The sequence below is a fragment of the Rhinatrema bivittatum genome, chromosome 9, assembly GCF_901001135.1.
Source record: "Rhinatrema bivittatum chromosome 9, aRhiBiv1.1, whole genome shotgun sequence".
NCBI lineage: Eukaryota > Metazoa > Chordata > Amphibia > Gymnophiona > Rhinatrematidae > Rhinatrema > Rhinatrema bivittatum.
The window spans coordinates 62,785,413-62,807,289 of NC_042623.1; the positions used below are offsets into that span (position 1 = coordinate 62,785,413).

Here is a 21,877-nt window from a genome sequence, read left to right on the forward strand (position 1 = left end):
ATAATAGCAGCCAGGTGCAGGTATGGCTGAGAAATTGGTTGGCTGAATTGACATCCAAGGCTAACCTCACAGAGAATTGCCATTTAAAGACTCGTTTCTGTTTGGGAGCGAGTTGGAAATATTGGCCAGTAAGTGTGGTGAATCACCAGTTCCTTGATTGCCAGGGGATAAGAAACAGGTGCTCTGCTCCTTTAGCATGAGAGGTTTTGCTAGGGGATCCAGGTGTTTTTGACCCTGTAGAAGAACGACCCTTCAGAGGACTCAGCCTTTCGGTAGGTCGCATTCCTTTTTTGTCCCAGACAACACAAGGGGTGTGGAATCTCCCAAGCCTCCCACTGAAGGCTTGCTGACTCACCCCTGGGAACAGGAGATAGGGGGATGCCTTTGGAGGTAGGTTGAGATCCCAACGAATCAATGGGTCCTGGAAGTGATAAGAGAAGAATATGCATGTGTTCATGGTGTCTCTCTGCCACTCCCTGCAGAGGGTACATTAGCAAGGTTCCTCAGTCTGAGGGCTGTGATTCCTGTGCCTGTGTCAGAAAATACGGGGCAATATTCATTTTATTTTGTTGTGCCCAAGGGGGGGGGGGGGGGGGAGTGCTCTTTTCGTCCCATCCTAGATCTGAGGTCACTCATCTGTGGGTGACTCATTTTTGCATGGAAACTTTGCGCTTGGTGTGATAATGGCCATGCAATCGGGAATTTGACCTGTCCGAGGCGTATCTTCGCATTCCCATCTGACTAGAGCATCAGTGTTTTCTGACTTTCATAGTGCTGGGCTGCCATTGTCAGTTTCAGGCACTGCCTTTTGGTCTGGTTACCACTCCCAGGACCTTTTTCCATGGTAATGGTGGTAGTTGCGGCAGAATTGAGAAGATGGGATAATTGTACACCCATATATGGATGACTGGCTGATTTCAAGCCAAGTCACCGGAAGAGCCACCTGGTTGACCACAAGGTGATCTCCTCCTGTTGCAGGAGCTCAGCTGGGTGGTGAACCTGGCCAAGAGGAGTCTTTGGCCTACTCAATTGTTGCAATACCTCAGTGTTTGCTTCGACATGAAGCAACCTACCACTATCTATCCACAAAATGTGGGGGTAACCCATATACCATCAACCAAACAACCCACACAAATATAATCTTGTTATCTTTAAGAAATCTTTTTAAATGTTTTTGAAAATTTTTTAAAACACACCTGAGTGTCCCATAACTTTAAAAATTCTTAAATATTTAGCAAGTGTTAGGTGATGCTTCATATAATTTCCAGAACACCAAGCCTTGGTGTCTAGCTCAATTTTTGTAGTATAATCATGAGCACCACCCTCCACCGCTTCAATCTTTTCAAATAATTTATTAGAAAAAACTTTTTATTTGTATTTTAAAATTAGTTTCACCTAACCTATTTTCATGATATGTCTTATTATTAACCCAGTCAATCTTAATAATTTATTGAAAAATGGTTGGCAAAAACATATATTGAAACACTGGATGTGCAACAAGGAATTCAGGTCGCCAATCGTTTGAGAAACAGAACGTTACTTAGCTTATGATTATATTGCACTCAAAGTCCTTGGAACCGATCTTTACAGCGGCACTTGCCCCAACAAGGCCCAGTTTCGACGAATCTTCTTCAGGAGAAGCCACTCGAATTGCGTCCAAAGTAGTATAATATTATAACCTTTTTAAATCCATGACTAGCTCGCCTAGACGCTGCTCACTCCGTTTCCATCTTCAAAAAGATGTAATATTATACTACTTTGGACGCAATTCGAGTGGCTTCTCCTGAAGAAGATTCGTTGAAACTGGGCCTTGTTGGGGCAAGTGCCGCTGTAAAGATCGGTTCCAAGGACTTTGAGTGCAATATAATCATAAGCTAAGTAACGTTCTGTTTCTCAAACGATTGGCGACCTGAATTCCTTGTTGCACATCCAGTGTTTCAATATATGTTTTTGCCAACCATTTTTCAATAAATTATTAAGATTGACTGGGTTAATAATAAGACATATCATGAAAATAGGTTAGGTGAAACTAATTTTAAAATACAAATAAAAAGTTTTTTCTAATAAATTATTTGAAAAGATTGAAGCGGTGGAGGGTGGTGCTCATGATTATACTACAAAAATTGAGCTAGACACCAAGGCTTGGTGTTCTGGAAATTATATGAAGCATCACCTAACACTTGCTAAATATTTAAGAATTTTTTAAGTTATGGGACACTCAGGTGTGTGTTAAAAAATTTTCAAAAACATTTAAAAAGATTTCTTAATTAAAGATAACAAGATTATATTTGTGTGGGTTGTTTGGTTGATCGACATGAAGCAAGGCAAGGATTTCCTGCCAGAAGCTTGTATTCAGAAGTTGATGGTACAGCTGTGTCTGAACACTCTCCGCCCGACTGCATGGTCCTACCTCAAAGTGCTTGGTTTAATGGTGGCAACCCTGGATATGGTGTTGAGTGAGGGCACGTGTTCTCTCTAGTGCTCCCTGCTGTCTCGGTGGAGAACAGTCTCGACTATTCGAATCCGCTCCACCTGCTGATGGAGGTCTCGTTCCAACTGCAGTGGTGGCTATAAGCAGATCATCTAAGGCAGTTGTTCTCAACCTTTTTACTATTGGGACACACCTGGCAGATGCTTACAGGCACATGTGACCATTGTGGGACTAAATGTAAACATATATTCTGCATCCACAGGAACTCTCCCCAGTCCCCAAACAATGGATGCAGAACAGAACTAGGATATTTCAAATACAAATCACTATCTAAAAAAAGATATTCTGGTGCTATCTCAGTAATAGAAACAGAACCCCCCTTACTACCAGGTGCATTGTAAAATACAAAACCTGAAAAAAAAAAAACCAAAAACCCACTCGGCACATGTAGCAAACCTAATTCCAAGAACATAAAACAGCAATAGCCCTTCCTATGAAAAGGCAGCAGTGCAACTCCGGTGCATGTCCTAGTGAGAATGAGAAAATGCAACAAAGATCGATATAAATCCCTACCTACTAGTAAAATACTTCACCTCAGTCACACACACAGTGCTGATCTTCACCAAACACAGAATAAAAGACCACAAATTACAAATGTGGAGACAAAAACTGGAATGGAAACCTCAAAAAGCCACTCTGCATGCAGTGAAAAACTGGAGAGCTAGAAACAGAAATACAAATCCTCCTACACTAAGCAAAGTACAAAGATAGAAGAAATGCACATTCCCAAAACTGACATATGGCTCTTGTTCCCTGTCACTCCCCTTCCATGCCTCCATCATTTTGCCTGTCACTCCCTTTCAATCATCCACTCATATTCCTGCCCCCCCCCCCCCCCCACACACACACACATCCTCTTCCCTGTGCTCCCCCACCCTCCACAGGGTGAAGAGATCTTCAGCAGCATCACTCCCAGACTCAGCAGGGAAAGATAAAGTTTGCATCCCATCAGGCCCAGAACAGCAGGAGCTGGCAATGTCTCACTCTGATCTGTGTGAAGGAGGAAAATGCCTCTCACTGGGCCAGAAAGAAGAGGAAGTAAGCAGCCTCCCATCAGGCCCAATGTAAGAAGTCAACAAACTCCCACTCGGGCTGATACGGAGGCAGCCATCTGGCCCTGTGTCACACCAGTGACACTGATCTAAGGAAGGGGATTTCCCTATCCTCTCCGGACTGGCTATTACTCACAATAGACGCGAGCCGCCTCAGTTGGGGAGCTCACTACCAGGAACTGACTGTGCAAGGGCACTGGAATGCAAAAGTGTCTGAAACATCAATCAGCTGGAAGCCAGGGTGGTCCGGTTGGCATGTTTACAGTTTGGCACATTACAGGGTCGAGTGGTCCAGATAATGACAATGCAACGATTGTGGTTTACATCAATCAGCTGGGAGGAACCAAGAGCTAGCAAGTGTCACAAAGTAGATCAACTTTTGGAGATGCACTTCAGCCCATTCCATATCTCAGCCTCGTGTACAGCAAGAAAAGACTAAGAGCAGACTCTTTCAGCAGGGAGAGTCTGGATCCAGGAGAATGGGTGTTGTGAGACGGTGTTTCAGCTGATTCTAGATCGCTGGGGTCTTTGTTTCTAGACCCCCTGGCAAAGTATCCCAGTGTGAAAGATCCTCGATTCTTCAGTTGCAGGAGAGATCCGAAGTCATTGGGTATTGATGCTCTCATGCAGAAGTGGCCAGAAGACAAGTTGCCCATGTTGGGCAGATTGACTCAGAGGGTCGAACACCAAGAGGATGGTACTCTTGGTTGCTCCAGATTGGCCCAGGAGACCATGGTATGTGGATTTGCAATGACTCCTAGTGGACTCGCCCCTTCGACATTCGGTACACAGGACTGTTGTGGCAGGGAGCTGTTCTTCACGAAGATCAGAGTTTATTTTGTCTTACGGTATGGCCCTTGAAAGGGGCTCACTTGCTGAAACGTGGATACTCTGCGGCAGAGACGTCCACCCTGCTAAGAGCTAAAGTTCTCTGCTTCCTTAGCCTATGTGTAGGTTTGAGTATTTGAGGCCTGGTGTGAAGATCCTTCTTGCTTTTGAATTTTTGCAGGATGGATTGAATAAAGGGTTGGCCCTCAATTCCTTAAAGGTACAGGTAGCAGCTCTCACCTGTTTCAGGGGTCAGGTGACTGGATCCTGGTCAGTTCATCCTGATATGGCTTGTTTCCTGAAAGGAGTGAAACATCTTTTCCCTCTCTTGCAGGTCTCCATACCCTTGTGGAGTCTTAATTTGGTGTTTGGATTTCTTAATTTAGACCGATGCATAGCCTTTCCTTGAGGTTACTGACCCTGAAAACTGTTTCTTGTGGCAATTTGTTCAGTCCATAGAACTTCCGAGCTGCAGGTCTTGTCTTGACAGGAGTCCTTCCGCCAGGTGACTCCAGGGGCAGTACAGCTGCGTACTGTTCCTTCTTTTACCGAAAGTGATCTCTGATTTTCACTTGAATCGGGCCATCTCTGGACAGGGAAAGAGATGTAAAAGAGTTGTCTATTGCAACCCTTGGATATCAAGACACATAATCAGGTATCTAGAAGTTGCTAAACCTTTACAAAAGACAGATCACCTGTTTGTCCTCCGCGGTGGTAGTAAACAGGGAGAGCCAGCTTCGTGGGCTACAATAGCTCGCTGGATTAAGGAGGTAGTCATGGCTGCGTATGTGGATTCTGAAAAGCCATTACCTAGTCAGGTTAGGGCTCAGGCAGCGTCATGGGTGGAAGTGAAATTATCTCCTGTCGACACGTGCCGATCTGCGACATGGTGGTCCTTGCACACCTTTTCCAGGTATTATCGTCTGGATGTGCAGGCCCGGGAGGACACAGCCTCTGCACATGTGGTTTTGACAGGACCGCAGGCAGCCTCCTTCCCTATTGGGAGTAGCTTGGGTACATCCCACTGGTCCTGGATTCATCTAACCAAACGCTAAGAAAATACTACTTACCTGATAATTTCCTTTTCTCTAGAAAGGTCAGACAAATCCAGCTTTCCCACCCTTGGCTGCCGAATGATTGTGTTATGGTCCTCCTGTGTGGCTGTGTTACTGATTACTTGTAAGTGTTAATCCACTTCCTAGACTAGTGTTAATACACTCTTTGAGCTCAGTATTGAAATGGCTATGTGTTTTTAATCGTTTTTTGCTAGTCTGTACAGTTTGCTTTTGAAGAGAATACTTGTAGGCTGATGTCACTGCAGGGGTATATATACTGTGGTGTCGGTTTGCTCAGTCTTCCATCTGCTGGTAGAGGTGCATAACCCACTGGTCCTGAATTATCTGACCATTGTAAAGAAAAGGAAATTATCAGGTAGGTAGTAATTTATCAATTCAAGGTTGTGTGTTTGTTTTTTTTCTCCATTTTTTTTGGTTCTAATTCCTCCCCCTAACGTCTATTTTGGCTATTGCCATGGAGGGGAGCTGGGATATGGAGTGAGGGGTTGTGTGTGGTTTTGCAGGGGGATGATGTTAGTTTGTGTCCGTCCACCAGCCACAACTGCTTACCTTAATTTTCCACCCTTTGATAGATGTCAGTCTGGATTATTTTAAATTTAGTGGTATAGCACTTTAACTATCAAACATGACTGCTAAAAGGATTTTAGTTAGGCTGTAGGGGGGAAAAAAAGACCTTGGTAAACTTTGGTTCAGACAAAGTGTTAGGAAACCAGCTCTCATTCAGATGCGTGTTCCTTTCTTTTCAGGTAAATCGAGCAGTACTCTAAATACTTCAGTCAGCAGCTGTAGACTTCCATCCAGCACAAGCAGACTGGACACAGTTGGGCAGAATGTCAGATTGTCGTCTTTGTCATCAAATAGTTCCAGCAAGTACAGTCAATTGGTAAAACCACTCAAAACCTCGACGGCTGTTAAAGCCACCAAGCCTGCCTCAGTTTCCACATTGCAAATACAGACTCCAGCTGACAGCGTTCACAGGCAGAGCTCATTCCCTGGTCTGCAAAGTAAACGTGAAAGTGCTGGAAAAGGGACTGCATGTTCAAAGCCCAAAGCATTGACTGTACCTACACCCAAAGGCCAGCTGAAAGCTCCTAAGCGAGCTGGAGGTAAGCAATGCTAATGTATACATGTAAGGTAATTGTAAAGGGTGTGTAATAAAGCACTGGATACATGGATAAACAGGACAGGTCCTTCTCAATGAATTTTATAATCTAATCCATGCATGTACATGGTAAGCCTATGGGGAAATCTCTTGAGAAGTAAAGGTTTTAATAACTGCCTCAAAGGTGAGAATTCAAACAGTCTAAAAATGGCCAGGGATGGAGCTTGATGCACTCTGTTCCAGGCATAGGGCAGAATTGGAGTTGGTGGAGAAGGGCATGGATGAGAGCAACTTGTTTAACAAACTTAGATACCACATATGCATGTTTGTTTTATTATAAACTGCTGAACAGCATCAACACTATTTCCCATTCCACCCTTAGCCCTATGTGACCACCCAAGATCTTACCACCCAGACCACTTCTCCCACAACACCCATAAATCCTTCCTTAACCTGCAATCACCTTAGTCCACCTTGCTAATACAGTATCTTATTTCAGGTCAACCCATGGAAACAGATGTGCTTTCACTAACTTAGGAAAAGTCAAATTCTGTTCTGCTGTCAGCTGAACTGGCAATTCATTCCAGAATTTTGATGCCAGCACTGTAAATGGCTGCTTAGCATAGCGGATCAGCTGGATTTTCCGAGAGCCAGTAGATACCAACTGAAAACCTTGACAATCTGAGAGTGGTCGAGCAATGGACCAAAGTATTTAATAAGCTTCCTTGGTATAAGTGAAACACTACCAGTAACTTAAACTTGGCTCTCTGACTAGTGGAAGCCATTGCAAATGGAACAGCAGACGAGATGCATTCTCAAAGTAAGACATTACTATACATTAACCTAGCAGTACTATTCTGTAACAACTGAAGCTTTTAGTAAGGCAAACTGGTAGCCCCACAAATAAAACATTTAGCATGGTCTAATAAACTCATAACTAAAGCAGCCACTTTTTGGGTTTGCTGTCTTCAAAGGCTGCAACTGTCACACCATCTTCAACTGCAATAGACCCACTGCACCCACAAACTTTTCCATGGAGAAACTAGAATCTAAAAGCACTTCTAGATTCCCTGTAGTTGAAATGGGGATCATCTGGTCATCTGTTGCAGGCCATACCCTAAATTAATGGGGTATCAAACCTTTCCAGTTTCCAGAATTTGACTCAACGGCCAAGAGAAGATTGTGGACAATGGTTTAGAAATCCCATTGCCTGATCCAGGCACAACTATTGGAATTGGGAGCTAGTTGTTATCCTGAAAAAGGCTGGTCAGGACCTCAGAAAAAAAAATGATGAGAAACTAGTTCCCCTGCAGTACTCTCATTTCAGGGCCATTGGCTCAGAACATATTTCCTTTGCTTGGACCATTTGGGTCAAGTCACTTGAAAGAAGAAATCTAGTCTTTAACTTTACTTTTGACCCACCTGATGCCATCTCAATCAACAGCTGATGATCCACTAGATCAAAGGCTCTCAAAAGATTTAGGCTTGTTTAATCAGTATTATATGTTTTCTATCATTCATTGAATTATTTGGATACATGTTTTGTTCTATAGTTGTTAGAATGTAAAGCCTGTTGCTGAATTATTGTAAACCGAGGTGATGTTCTAAACATGCCACGGTATATAAAAATTTCTAAAATAAATAAAAATAAACATCAAAAACATAGATCACCCAGCATCCAGAAAGTATAACATTGGCTAGAGAACATCGATTCTTGATCAGGCCTAAAGCCTGACTGAATCTTTGCCAACTTCCTTGAATGGTCACGCCTTTGCCATTTGACTGAAATGGCAAGTTAGATACTGGTGTATAACTTTTTTTTTTTTTTTCCCTAGAGAAGAATCAGAAGCTTCTTCAAAATTGGCCTAATCTCAGACCTTTTTAAGGAAGGCTAGCAAGAGTCCTTCCCTTGCTGTATTAATACAGCCCAAACTTTCCAAACTACCTCTTTGCAAAGATCTAAATAGCCTCTGTGGACAAGAATCTAATGTACTACTTGACTAACTCTAGCCCCACTCAATCTACCTGAAGTTTCCAAAACATCCTTCCACTGTAGGCGTATCTGGTTTGGGTAACTTTTCATTTGATTAATCTGGTAACCTTATTAAATTGAATGTATTAGTTTTAGGGAACAGATACAGACACATTTGTGAGGTAGTCAATTCATTAGCAGCATATGGTAAAACAAGATTTAAAACAGTGCAGAGATTTCTTGTTTTGACTGGGTTTTATTTTTCACAGCACAAGGCAGTATAGTAAAAGATAATCAGAACTTAAAAGCATTATCTCTGTTCCAACTCTGCACTTAGAATTTTGCAATTGCTACACTAATTAGTCCAGCTGAAAGGTAATTTAAACTACTGTTCTCACTTTCTAAAGTACAGCACAAGTCCAAGGATCTGTTTCAACACCACAGGGTAATCCGGTGAAACACCTTCTGGTGGGTGTCTTTTAAAACACAAAAGGTCTCAATTGTGTCTGAGATGACTGCAGAAAAAGTGATTATACTAATTGGCCACAAATCTCTTAAGGGAATAATTGGCAAGAACAGCTGCTTCTCGATTCCAGAGCAAACTATATGGAGTATCTGAAACTCAGTTTAGCTTGTGCAATAAGTTCTATTAAAGCTAGCTATCCTCTTCTTCACACAAGAGGATAGCCAAGCTTCTATCTTGGGTACAGATCCTTCTTCTCTCAAAGCTCCCACGACTTAGAATTATCTCCAACTCCTGGGTTCAGTGGCAGCCACCTTGGGTTTGGGTCCTTGGGTCAGAACTCATTTGCAGCCTCTTGAAGATGACTACCTCGCAAAAGTGTCTGTATCTGTTCCCTAAAACTAATACATTCAATTTAAGGTTACCCAGAATCTCAGTCCCTATAATTGCAGGACTACAAGATCAGTCTCCCATTTCCACACTCCCTAAGAGAGGGCCTGTTTTGATGGACTGTTCCATGAGTCTTCAGAGGCTATAAGTTTATAGTCCATTTTGGTTTGTAATCTGGTCAGATGCAAGGTAGTGGCCTGAGGAGCCCACTATCATGACCAAATAGTGCAGGGGCTCTAGTTCAGAGGCCTTATGGTACATCAACAGTTTGGAAACCATGGCATTAGGTTGGCCCTGTTGCCCTTCCTGCTGTTAGTGAAGGGGAATGGCAGTTCAGGTGCAGTTGACAATGCTGCAGCAGGGTCTTCTGTAGACAGACAAGGGGGCACTCGAGCATGATAATAGCCCAGGTAGCAAGCCAGCTGTTCCAGTGGGTGGAGCAGAATCTGATGTGGGCATAGAAGTGATTAGACTTCAGCAGAGATACATTGGACCCAAGGGAGTAGGAGCTCAGCCAGAAAGTCTTCGATACACATGGGATAACCCTTTATTATGGATTTGATTGCAACACACACTTGAATGCAGACATTTTTCAGCTGTTAGGAAGGGGGTTTGTGGCATTGATACCTTGGTTCAGATATGGCCAATGAACCAACTTTATCCTCCTTGGCATCTCATAAGCAGGAATCTAAGAATAAAGGATCATCTGACACACTGGTGAATGCAGTCTGGCCAAGGAGACCATGCTAGGTGGATCTAGTGAGGCTGCTGCTCTTCAGTCTTCCCTGTGTTCTGGCTTGTAGGCCCAGTCCCTTGGAGAATCCAGCTGAGTTCTCTTATGGCCTTCACAGTGAGTTTGTTCAGGGAAAAGTATTCTTCAGCAGTGGGTTCTGTTTTCTGAAGGCCTGTAAATTCCTTTGGCTTATGTTTGGGTTTGGCATCTGAGGATTTGTTCCAAGGATTTTTTTTTCCCCCTCTAGCAAGTGGATATGCAGATTGCTCTTCTAGCGGAGACGTTTGATCAAGGGTTTCAAATTTGGAGTGAAGTATTCGTTCTCCCTTTAGGCTCCTTGATCCCTAATGGGTGTTAATCTAATTCCTAATGCTCTTGTGAGTCTCCCTTTGAGTCTTTTAAACAGGCATTGCTACTTGATCTATCCTTGAAGACCGTGTTTCTAGTGGCCATATGTTCCTCCAGATGTAGTTTGGCATTAAGACTTAGCTTGCAGGGATCCCTACCTAAAGTTTTTCTCTTCACCCTTTCATTTAAACCAAGGTAATGAGAATTTGCTGCTGCCTATGTTTGTCAGATCCTCCTCTGATAGCTAAAGATGATTAATACCTTTTTAGGAAGGGTTTTTTTTTTTTGTTCAGTAAGACTCTCAAAGGAGGCAGCTTCAGGGCTTTCCAAACCTGTCCTGGGGACCCCACAGCCAGTTGCAGTTTCAGGATAACCACCATGAATATGCACAAGATACTCTTACATATACAGAGTCTCCATGATATGCAGACTTCTCATGCATATTCACGGTGGCTATCATGAAACCCTAACTGGCTGTGGGGTCCCCAGGACAGGTTTGGGAAGGCCCTGGTTTACGGGCTTTGGAGGCACTTTGTTCTCATTTAATGAAGGCTTGGACTTTCTCTTGGGCAGTGTCTACAGAGATCGTTCCTCAGGACACTTGTAAGGTGGCCACATAATCTTTGCATTCTTTCACTATACATTAGATGTATGAGCCAAAGGGGGTGATGCATTTGGGGTAGGTATTCACATAGCTATTCAGGGTCATAGAAGATGAATCTGGAACCTTGGAATTTGACCAGTCCTTGAATGGATGTAACGAGCATTGCAAGAACAAAGCCACCTGACATAGTTTCCAAAATTCCTTGGGATGGAACTGAGTTACTCGGACCAAATTGGAAGATTTTGAATCCAGTGACCTAGAAAAAGTTGGCTGTCGTGAATATTTTCAATAACCAGTCCCAGTTGGGCTCTAAGTGGCAGCGTAAACATCTGACATGAAGTTTGTAACACTTCAGATGTACAAACTGTCCATAGTAACATGGTCAGCCTTTTCTAACCTCCTGAATCTTCTGTGGCAAATGGGAAACCCTGGATGTCACAGAATGAGCAAAGGTTTGAGAATGTTAATACACAAATTAAGGTGCCTATCAGTCTCCAGATTTTCAGTTTTTAAATGTGGGGCCAAATTCTTTCTTCCCCCCCCCCCCCCCAATAGTCTCAGCTTTGAGACTAAATTCCTCTAAGGAAGCCAGCTTAGACTGGTCCAAAATCCAGCAAGGGAGCTTTAATCTGCACGTCTTGTAAGCAGCAAAACCTTCTTCAGATCTGCCAGAAATTTCCTCAGGGATTCAAAGATTGACCAGAATAGAATAGTGTCTTGGTGTGTGGGTTTTTGTTTTTTTTTTTTTGCCTTACCAGTTTGTTACCCCAAACAGTCTGTCCTGGGATTAGAGCTTTGATCCAGTTGCCAGCACTGGTGTAGCTCCTCATATAATCTTCAACTCCTTTCGCAAGCTCAGAAGCAGGAGATCCCAGGTTTCAAATGGTACAAATAGAGGCAGTCTTCCTCAAGCTAGAGCTCAGCTTTGTTCCTCCCTGCAGGGCACAGATAATGCCAGCTGAGCCTTCCCTCCTATATCCACACCTGGAAGTGCACTCTCCTGCAGGTGTTGGGCTGGTGTGGTGATTAGGCAGACTAGGTGGCCACCTAGGGGCGCCATGTTTGAAAAGGGAAGGAGTGCTGTGGTGTGACATGGAGGTAGGTGAGATTGCAATTCTGGGGGGGGGGGAGAGAGAGAGAGCACTGCCTAGGGCAGCTGGACAACCTTGCACTGACCCTGCCAGTATATCTGACATGCTGTGGCACTGAGGGGCAAAGGCTATTCTTCCCCACCCTTCACATACGAGGCTGAGTGATTTCTTCAACGCTGGCTGCAAACGTATGGCGGCTGAAGTGTTAAGATCAGTAGGTTAGAAAGAATAACAGTAACATAGTAAATGATGGCAGAAAGACCAAATTGACCAATTCAGTCTGCCCAGTTGAGATTCTCTTGTGTTTGTATATGGATGTTCGGTTCCTCTACCCCTACCATTGCCCTCCATATCTCTTATGTATGCCCTGTATTTGTTTAAAATACTGGTCTTTACTACCTCCATTAGTAGGACATCTCAGGACTTCTTTGATTTCTTAGAAGACCAATAATTGATACTACACAGCCACCAAAACCAGCAAGGCTATTGTCCAAAACATCTGGTTTACCCATACTTCTGGAAGTGTTTGTTAATCCTGGTCACTCTGCGCTTTAAATGCCAGATTCAGGCATACCACCACAGTTATGGTTGTAACTACTGTTTCAGAGTTTATGGTGCCACTAGCTCATGCTTCCATGAACTCACCCAAACACCCTCTGCTTCCCCTTTGTGACCATTCTGGTTTGAGACCTCAGCATGGTGAGCAAAAGTTGGACCAGATAGCTCAAGCATGTATGTGCTCCTCTGCAGCAGCCATCTTGGCTCCCCTCAGCCTGGTTCTGTTGATCTTTTGAGTGGGGACTTGTGTTTTTGCATATAAATTATATTTAAAAAAAAAACCAAACAAAAAACTTAGGACAGATGGTAAAACTGGTGGGTCATAAGTGGAGATTGGTATACTTCTAGCACTAACCCAAGTTAGGGGTGTTAATTTCCAAGAGCACACAAACATTTTATTCTTCAGGGCTGCTCGGCTAGCAATTAAATCCCATGCTTGACACACTATCCCATAGTGGATTATTTTTATTGGGGGGGGCTCATTTATGGCCCAGGCAGTGTTGTGCATCTCTGTGGTTGAGATGCTGGGACAAACCAGTCAGGACTAGGCTCTGGGTGGTAAAATAAAATGTACTGATTCAATACAGTCCATGTGTCCATAATAGTGAAATAACATTTGACTGATCCATGTCTGTATTTCTCTATATGTAGCTGTCCTTGATTTCAGGCATCTGAGTAGAGTTTCCCATGGTGGTTTTAAGTAAACAAAGCTCACTCAGCAGCTAACCAGGAATCCTATTAGAGGTGTCTCTTCAAATACAGAAAACAGTACTACCTGAATTCATATCTGTCCAGGTCCCAAAAGTAGAAATCTCCTTGTGCAAGACCAGGACACCCCCATTCTCCTTAATTCGGTGTTTGGGGAATTCTCTTGGGGAGAGAAGTCAGAACTGGATCAGCTATACCAGCACTTCATCCCTGTGGGAAGGGGTGAATCGAAAAAACCTTCCCATACTGCTCATGTCCAAAAAATACTTCTAAAAGGTAAAGCTGGATAAGTCTTCAGCCATCACTTTCTCTCAAGGATATGTCACTAGTGCTTGCCCCTCCTAGGGTGTAGAGTGGGCTCAAGTCTTCAGTCCTCTGGATGAGAGCCCTTTTGCCCTAAAAGAGAATCTCACATAAAGATCTCTCTAACTATAAAATAAGGACCCTCTGAAGTGATACCTCATTGTGCACTCCCTGCCAAACATACTCAGTTTAGAGGTTTGCTAAAAGTGACCTCACGGAGTTTATTTTATTTATTTAAGGCTTTTCTTTACTGACATTCATCAGGGACATCATGCCGGTTTACATCAAAACAAGGGAGAGCAACATGGAAAAATCAGTTACAAAAACAGGGAGCAGAAAACTGGGAGGTGGGAACGTAATATGCATAAAAGAAAGGAAAAGAGGCATAAGTAATATTCTAAAATGGCTGAGCTAAATAAGGTGAGGCGTCCAACCACAGCTGAGAGGGGTGAATGGCTCACTGATAGTGTTCCGTGCAGTGACATCTAGTGGCCACCCTGTAAGTGCCACATTACACTTTATGCTTTACGATATTCTTTAGTACACCCCCTTTGGGTCCCTGTATACTGGTGGATTTTTGTTTGCTTTTTCAATGTAGGGGAGGGGATAGACTTTTGTGTTGGCTAGATTATAGGTTGTTATAGCAGCTAACAAGACTACCCATCGAATTGTGACAGTGGCTGTGGTTTCTTTTTCTTTTTTCTTTTTCTTCCCTCAGCTTCTTCACCTGAAAATCCTATACAAAAGATAATGCAGCCAAAGAGGCTCCTGTCTTGCAGTTCACCTGGAAGGTAACATACAGTAATTGTCAATACTTTTTTTTTTCACTTCACTAGATGTAGATGGGCCCCAATGTATTGGACAGTTGAGAGAAAAAAAAAAAAAAAAGTTTGAATTACTTAAGCAAAATGCAACCAAATCCATAGCAGTACCACATGATTTCTTTCTTAACAGAAAATTGAGACGAGCCCTAAAGTAACATGCAGTATTGAGATTTTGCTGTTTTGAGATACCTGTACCAAGAATGACTAACTCATGCTAAGAAAATATTCTGACTTTAGAACTGATGACCACAATCATTTTACCGTTTTTGGGCCTCCAAAGCCAATACTTTTTTGGACATACTAGCTTGCCACTGGTGCAACTTTATATTGTATCTCTTTTAGCTGGTCTAAAAAAATTTTTTTTCTCCACTATTTCAAAAGGAAGTTGTAAACTAAAACGTAATCAAATCATTTTCCAAAATGAAAACCACAACCTTTTAGTTCACATAAATCACTAACTATCGTCCTTTCAGTACTGGAGGTGAAATTCTTCTAAGCACAAAGGAAGAGCGGTATCTGGAGTAATTGTATTTTGATCTTAAGATGGCCAAACAGGTGGCTAAAGTGACTGTAAAAGCCAGAAAGATGCTTGGCTGCATAGGGAGAAGAATGGTCAGCAGAAAAAGGGAGGTGATGATGCCACCTATATTAGTTAGTGTGTAGCAGATGGACTCGGGACCAATGGTATGTACAAAAGCTACTCCTGAACCGGGTGGGAGGCTGCCCGTGGCCCACTTAGTACTGCCCTTGCGAATGCTGTGTCGTCCTGGGCCAGAACATCCAGGCGGTAGAACCTCGAAGGTATGAATGGAGGACCACGTCGCCGCCTGACAGATCTCGGCGGGTGACAGCGTCCTGGTTTCTTCCCAGGACACTGCCTGGGCCCTTGTGGAATTGGGCCTTGACTTGAAGAGGTGGAGGCTTCCCTGCCTCTACATAGGCCACCTTGATTACTTCTTTGATCCAGCGGGCAATGGTTGCTTGAGAGCCGCTTCCCCTTGTTTCTTCCCGCTGTGAAGGACGAATAGGTGGTTTGTCTTTCGTATGGATTCCGATCTTTCCAGATATCAGATTAGGAGTCTGCCGACGTTAAGCTGGCAAAGAAGGCATGAATCTTCAGAGTCCTTATGCTCACCTGGTAATGGCAGTGAGATGGTTTGGTTTAGATGGAATTGAGAAACCACCTTTGGAAGGAAAGAGGGGACAGTGCGGAGCTGTATGGATCCTGGTGTGAATCTAAGGAACTGTTCCCTACAGGATAGCGCTTCAAGCTCGGAGATGCGATGGGCTGAACATATTAGCAATAGCCCTACATTCCTAGTGGCGCTTCATTCCTTGGAGTTAGTGCTGCTGAGGTATGGCAGGTTTGATAAACACATACAGAGTGGGGCTTGTTTGTATTTTACAAGGAGGGAGTTTGTGATGCTGTTAAGATGACACCAGGATATCTTTTTTGTATGGTGAGTTGTACAGGGAAATGTCTTGGTTCTGTCTGCACCCATAGGAGTTCTTTGGCTGAGGGTTCCAGGGGGTACAGGGCTTCTAGAGCCCGTCCTCCTTTGAAACTGCCCTCCGGGGCATTCCATTCAAGATCAATCAGATGTACGGCCTGCAGCATTGGGAAATAGCAAGAGGCCTGACGAAGCCCAACCAAAACTGGGTTTGCTCTGTTGGGGTACTTGTGCCTGGGATGGCCAGCGTCTTCAGGCTCAGACACAAGATCTGGTAGCTCATCTTTGGAGAAGAAATGCTTCATGGTTCAATATGGTTCCATTCCTGGAGGGATTTCCCCTTCCTCCAGGGAGTCTGACTCTTCCCTTAAGGGGAGGCTTTTTCCCAGAGGAGGCATGTCTCGGGGCTGAGAGGGGCCTGGAAGGTTTTGCTCTTCCGGTGGAGACTGTGCCTGTGTCACAGGTGGTACAGATTGCACCTGGACGAAGGTTTGCAGCCCTTTGAAGAATTCCATCCAGGAAAAGATCCCTGGATCTATATTGAATCCAGCGGCATTCCCCGAGGGGGCCCATCTGAGAAGGGGCCGAGCCAGAGATAGTGAGGTCCAGGGTACTATCATTGGTGGAGCCGGATTCCTCTACTGGTTGAGGGGGGCTTTGCCTCTGTTCCCCCAGAGCCTCTTTGCACTGCAGGCACAGGGCAGAGGCCACTTCGGTTTGCGCAGGTGGCAGGCTGGGCAGAAGGCGTGTCCCTTGGCTTTCTTGGCCGGCGGTGCCATGATTTGTGCATGTGGAGTGGCTCAAAGCTAGTCTGTGTGCTCGCCGGGAGTCTTAGTTGTGTGCTCCGGGTGCGCCGACAATGCGCGTGCAGGCCGCTGTTTCTACCCTGTACAACTCCCCATACAAAAAAGATATTCTGGTGTCATCTTAACAGTATCACAAACTCCATCCTTGTAAGATAATACAAACAAACCCCACTCTGTATGTGTTTATCAAACCTGCCATACCTCAGCAGCACTAACTCCAAGAAATGAAACAGCAATAGCCCTACCCATGAAAAGGCAGCAGTTCACCACCAGTGCAACATAATATTGAGAAAATACAACATAAGACCTAGACTTTACTAGCATGTAGGGGTTTGTACTTCATCTCAGTCAGACCTGCCTTCACCAAATATAGAATAAAAAATGATAAATGTTGGAAACAAACTGGAACGGACCCCCCCTCCCCAAGACCACCTGCATGCAGTGCAAAACAAACTAGAAACAAATATTTCCTCCTTTACTACACAAACTTCAGAGAGAAGAAATACATATTCTCAAAACTGACTCTTGTACCCAGTCATTCTCCTCCATGCCCCCATCACACCTCATTTCTCCCAACTACTCAATCATCCCTGTCCAACATTCCTGACCTTCCCTTCCCAGCATACATCTGACCACCCCTTCCTGCTGAGCATCCCACAACTTCCCCACACCTCCATCTCTCCTTCCTGCCCAGCACATTTCCCCTTTTTCCTGGCTCCCAGCCAGCAGAAACTCCCAGGACCTCGTGTGTCCTGACTCACCTGTTGAGAACCACTGTTTTAGTGAATCTGACAGTAATGTTTGGCAAACTAGTGCATACATGTGTATAGTAAATCTGAAAATTACTGTTTTATCTTAATGGCAGACTCAATGCTTGCCTGGTAAACTTTCAAAAACTAAAAAAGCAAAGTGTGGTACCAGGTCATAAATGAAACGTTGGCTGCTACCTTGTCTTAATACTACATCGTGTTTGTGAAGAGGAAGGGAGAGTGAGGGCAGTCAGAAATACTATCCAGAATGACTGGGTATGAATTAGTATGGACTATGTTGAGAGAGTGGAGAGAAGGATGTTTAGTAGTTACCACTCAAGAATAATGGAGAGACTGCTTGTTTAGTAACATCTCAAATGCTGGTCTCTGTGGTTCAGACTGTGGCTTTGTGTCCATGAGAGCAGGAAACTCTGAGAATAGTGGGAGCATGAGCAAGAGCAGCATGAGATGGGTTTTCATTGGTTTCCTTGTGGTTCCCATCACAGTAAGAACACGGACTCCTTCTGTGTTCGAGTATTGTGGACAACAGTATTAGAATTTTATGCAGATGTGTTTAATTTATAATGTAGCAATCTAAAATAGTTTCTCAGCTATCTTAGACTTTGACTGTCTTTCAGTGGTATTGTTGCCAGTACTCCCATCAAACCACCTTCACGTGGGGAGCTGCAAACCCCAGTTCTAAGTGCGAAGTCCATTTTGATGAACTCTAGTGCAAAACGAGCATCTGCCTTGCCTACACCTTTGAATCGCAGAGGGTCTGGAATTCCAGCAGTAACCCCAAAAAGCCTGCCAAGAGTCTGGTCTTCACCCCAGCTTATGCTGCCTCGCCAAGCCTCCAATATGTCTACTAGCAAGAAATCAGTAGTTGGGTAAGATGCATTCTACCATCATATGACTGGCTGCTTTTTTTAATTTAAAATTTTTATTCCACTTGACTGCTTAGTCACTTCAAAAGTAGATCATAATAGTTAAATCTGGTTAGTGAATGGAATTCATGACATTAAATAGCAATCTATTATGTTCTATGTGGTAGGATTGCATCAATATTTTTTCTGTAGAATGATTTTTGAATAATCTGTCCTAATGTCATTTATCGACCCCCTTCCCAGGTATGTGATATGCTTAACCTTATGGTAAAACCTCTCATTTATGGCATCTAATCACTCACTCCTTTAATTAAAGCGCAGCCTTTTAAAACTATGGATCTTGTCATTTCTCCCTCAGCATCTAGCTCTTACAATGCTTTGCAGCATGGAAAAATGCATTTACTTTAGTTTAGTTTATTTCCTAGTGTGTAGCCAGATGGACTCAGGACCAATGGGTATTGTGCTCTCCTGATAGCAGATGGGAGACAGAGCCAGATTTCAAAGCTGACAGCCTACATATAACCATGCAGCATGCTTAGTTCTTCAGTATTTCTCAGTCTCCCATAGCAGATGCAGACACTATCCAAAAGAGAATAGTGTAACATTTACAAAAAAAGAAGAGAAGAAAATTTACCTTTAAGAAGAGAGCCCCACTTCTCCTGCGGTGAAACCTAACAGTCCCTCCCCCAGTCGAGACTTTCCTGAGGTCTATTCGATATCCCTCAGAGGTGAGCCTTAGTCTGGCCGATTCCCGGCGTGCACGTTGCCCCCAGGGTGGCTGAAAGGCAGCAGGTGCAGATTCGAGCACAGTGGTGAAGGTATTTCCCTCTCCCCCCCCCCCCCCCCCTCCCCGCAGCTGGAGACCACCCAGCATGCGACCGGCAAGCACAGAGACCAGGTAAGGTAGAAACCTTTTCTTCTAAGTCTCCAGTCTCCAAGGCTCGAACAGCTGTACTGACCTTCCTCTGAGGTTTAAATCGGGTTGAGTAGCCTTCCTCTGGCTAGGCCCTGATCTGGTCGAGGGTCCACACATATGGAGACCCTCCGGGGGAGTCGCCATCTTGTTGCCGGGGTCGTCTGTGCCATCTTCCCCCCTCACTGCCAGTACTCGCGAAGCAGGCCCGAGGCCGCCTAACTTGAGTGCATCTGTAGGGATACACACTTAACTGTGCGCACATCTGGGTTGTGCACACAGAGGCGTGCACAACTAGGCCTGCATGCATAACTTGCGAGTGCATACTGCGCATAACTTCTACGCTCCCGACGCACACAACTAAGAGCATCCACGCGCATAACTCTCGCACAGACAAACTTTTAAGCTATAGACTCGCACAAACAATGGCACCACCATCCAGGAAGGCCAAGGGACCCTTCCTTTGCCCAGCCTGCCACTTGAGAGCTGCACAGCCTGAATTAGAATCCCTGCTATGCCAGCAGTGCGAACAGAACCAAGGAGAGCCCAATGAAGACCTCCCACAGCCAGGAGCGGGATCCAGAACCACTGATGGCACCCCGGACCTAACTATGTCCAACTCTGTGCCCCCACAGGAAAACTCCTCCGAGGCTACCACTACAACTCCTCCTGACATCAACATGGACCCAGGAACCTTCTCCTGGGTGGAATTTTTCAAAGGGCTGCAAACCTTTGTCCAGGCATAACCAGCCCCGGCTGTCCACTTACCTCAAACTCTGCCAGAAGTACAAGCACCTCCCGCGACTCTTGAGACATGCCTCTCCTATCCAAGATCATCCCACATGGGGAGCCAGACACCTCAGAGGAGGAAATAGACTCCCTGGAAGAAGGGGAAATCTCCCCAGGGATGGAGCCATACCGGACAATGCTCAGATTCTTCCACAAAGGTGAGTTACCAGCCCTCGTGTCCCAAACTATGAAGACACTGGGTCTCCCAGGCACTGACCCTACATTGGAACCTAAAAGGAATCCCATGTTGGTGTACCTCCGTAAAGCCTCATGCTATTTTCCTATGTTGGAGCCCATCAAGGAACTGATTGACCTGGAATGGAATGCTCAAGAGGCCAGTTTTAAAGGGGGACGGGCACTAGAAGTCCTATACCTGCTGGACCCACGGCCAAGGAACTTCTACACTTCCCAAAAGTGGACACTATGATCTGTGTGGTCTCAAAACTCACCACAATCCCTGTGGAGGGAGGAGCAGCACTGAAGGATGCCCAAGACAAAAGGCTGGAAGCCATCCTTAAGCAGTCCTTTATCTCAGCAATGACGCTACAAATTGCCTCCTGCTGTGCCTTGGTGGCACATTCCTGTTTGATCCTCTCCAGAGACGCTACCACACCCAGAGAAGTGATGGTACCTGCGGTCTCCTTCCTGACAATGCTACCGCTGACCTCATGTGCACATCATGCAGGGGTGTCGCCACTGCAGTGGCGGCCAGAAGACAATTATGGCTCCGAAACTGGTCGGCTGATGCGACTTCCAAGGCGAATCTCACAAAAATACCTCTTAAAGGATCTCTCCTGTTCGGAATCAAGTACATTCAAGTGTAATCAAGTATCAAGCAACATATATCCACACTGGCTTTTCGAGGAGAATACTGAAGAGCTAAGCATGCTGCACGGGTATATGTAGGCTGACGTCGGCTTTGAAATCTGACTCAGTCTGCTATCAGGAGAGCAAAATACCCATTGGTCTTGTTTCCATCTGTCTACACTAAGGAAAACAAAATTATCAGGTAAGTAATTTCTCCATTAATAAAGCAGATGTCTAATTTTGAACAGTTTTCAAAAGCAAAACATTTCTTGAAATGGAAATTCTCAGGACTCCTTAGGGCCCAGTTTTCTTTAACATTTTAGAAAGCTAGGATATTGGCTTCTGTCGCTAATCTGATTTCTTTAAATCTCTAGACTTGTTAAAGTTTGATCCCTGGGTGAAAATATACATTTTCTTAAATACTTTTGAACATTATACTGTGATGGGGTGGTCTGATTGGAATTTCCCATAATCTTGGAATATTTGATTATGAATATTTCAAAAGAAAGTATGTAACTTGATGAGTCCATGTATTTACTAATGCTCAGAACCTAGATCTAAAGCTATTTTTGTGCAGATATTTGCAATCAAATCTTCACGAAAAATTGTCTGTCTTGTTCTCTTCTCTCAGTTCTGAACAGACTAAAGAAACAAAGTCTCAAATTGCTTATAATCCAACATTGTTCTTTGATGAAAATGCCGCTCCACTTTTGGCACCTTTTACTCTAAACTTCTCACCAGAAGCAAAGGAGACAAAGAGTGAAGTCTGGAAAGAAGCAACTGCAAGTCAGCCAGATGAGGTCTGCAACCATTCTTTTGCTCTTCTCTTCTCTTCTATTGGCGTAGACAGCTCTACAGTTTTTCCAATTGATCTTTTCTGTGTTGAAGAATTCTAGCTGTGCTTAAACTGAATGTGGAAACATGGAGGTAGC

At 44.3% G+C, this 21,877-nt stretch overlaps 1 protein-coding gene across 5 annotated transcripts in view; it reads left to right on the forward strand.

Moving 5' to 3' along the window:
- GTSE1 (G2 and S-phase expressed 1) overlaps window positions 1–21,877 on the forward strand; it is an 83,266-nt gene that overhangs the window by 47,063 nt on the left and 14,326 nt on the right. For all 5 annotated transcript variants that reach the window (XM_029616856.1, XM_029616857.1, XM_029616858.1 and 2 more), the window contains exons 7-10: window positions 6,194–6,553; window positions 14,438–14,510; window positions 18,188–18,439; window positions 21,577–21,745. In XM_029616856.1, coding sequence (XP_029472716.1) covers window positions 6,194–6,553; window positions 14,438–14,510; window positions 18,188–18,439; window positions 21,577–21,745 — 854 coding nt within the window. The remainder of the gene's footprint in view (window positions 1–6,193; window positions 6,554–14,437; window positions 14,511–18,187; window positions 18,440–21,576; window positions 21,746–21,877) is intronic.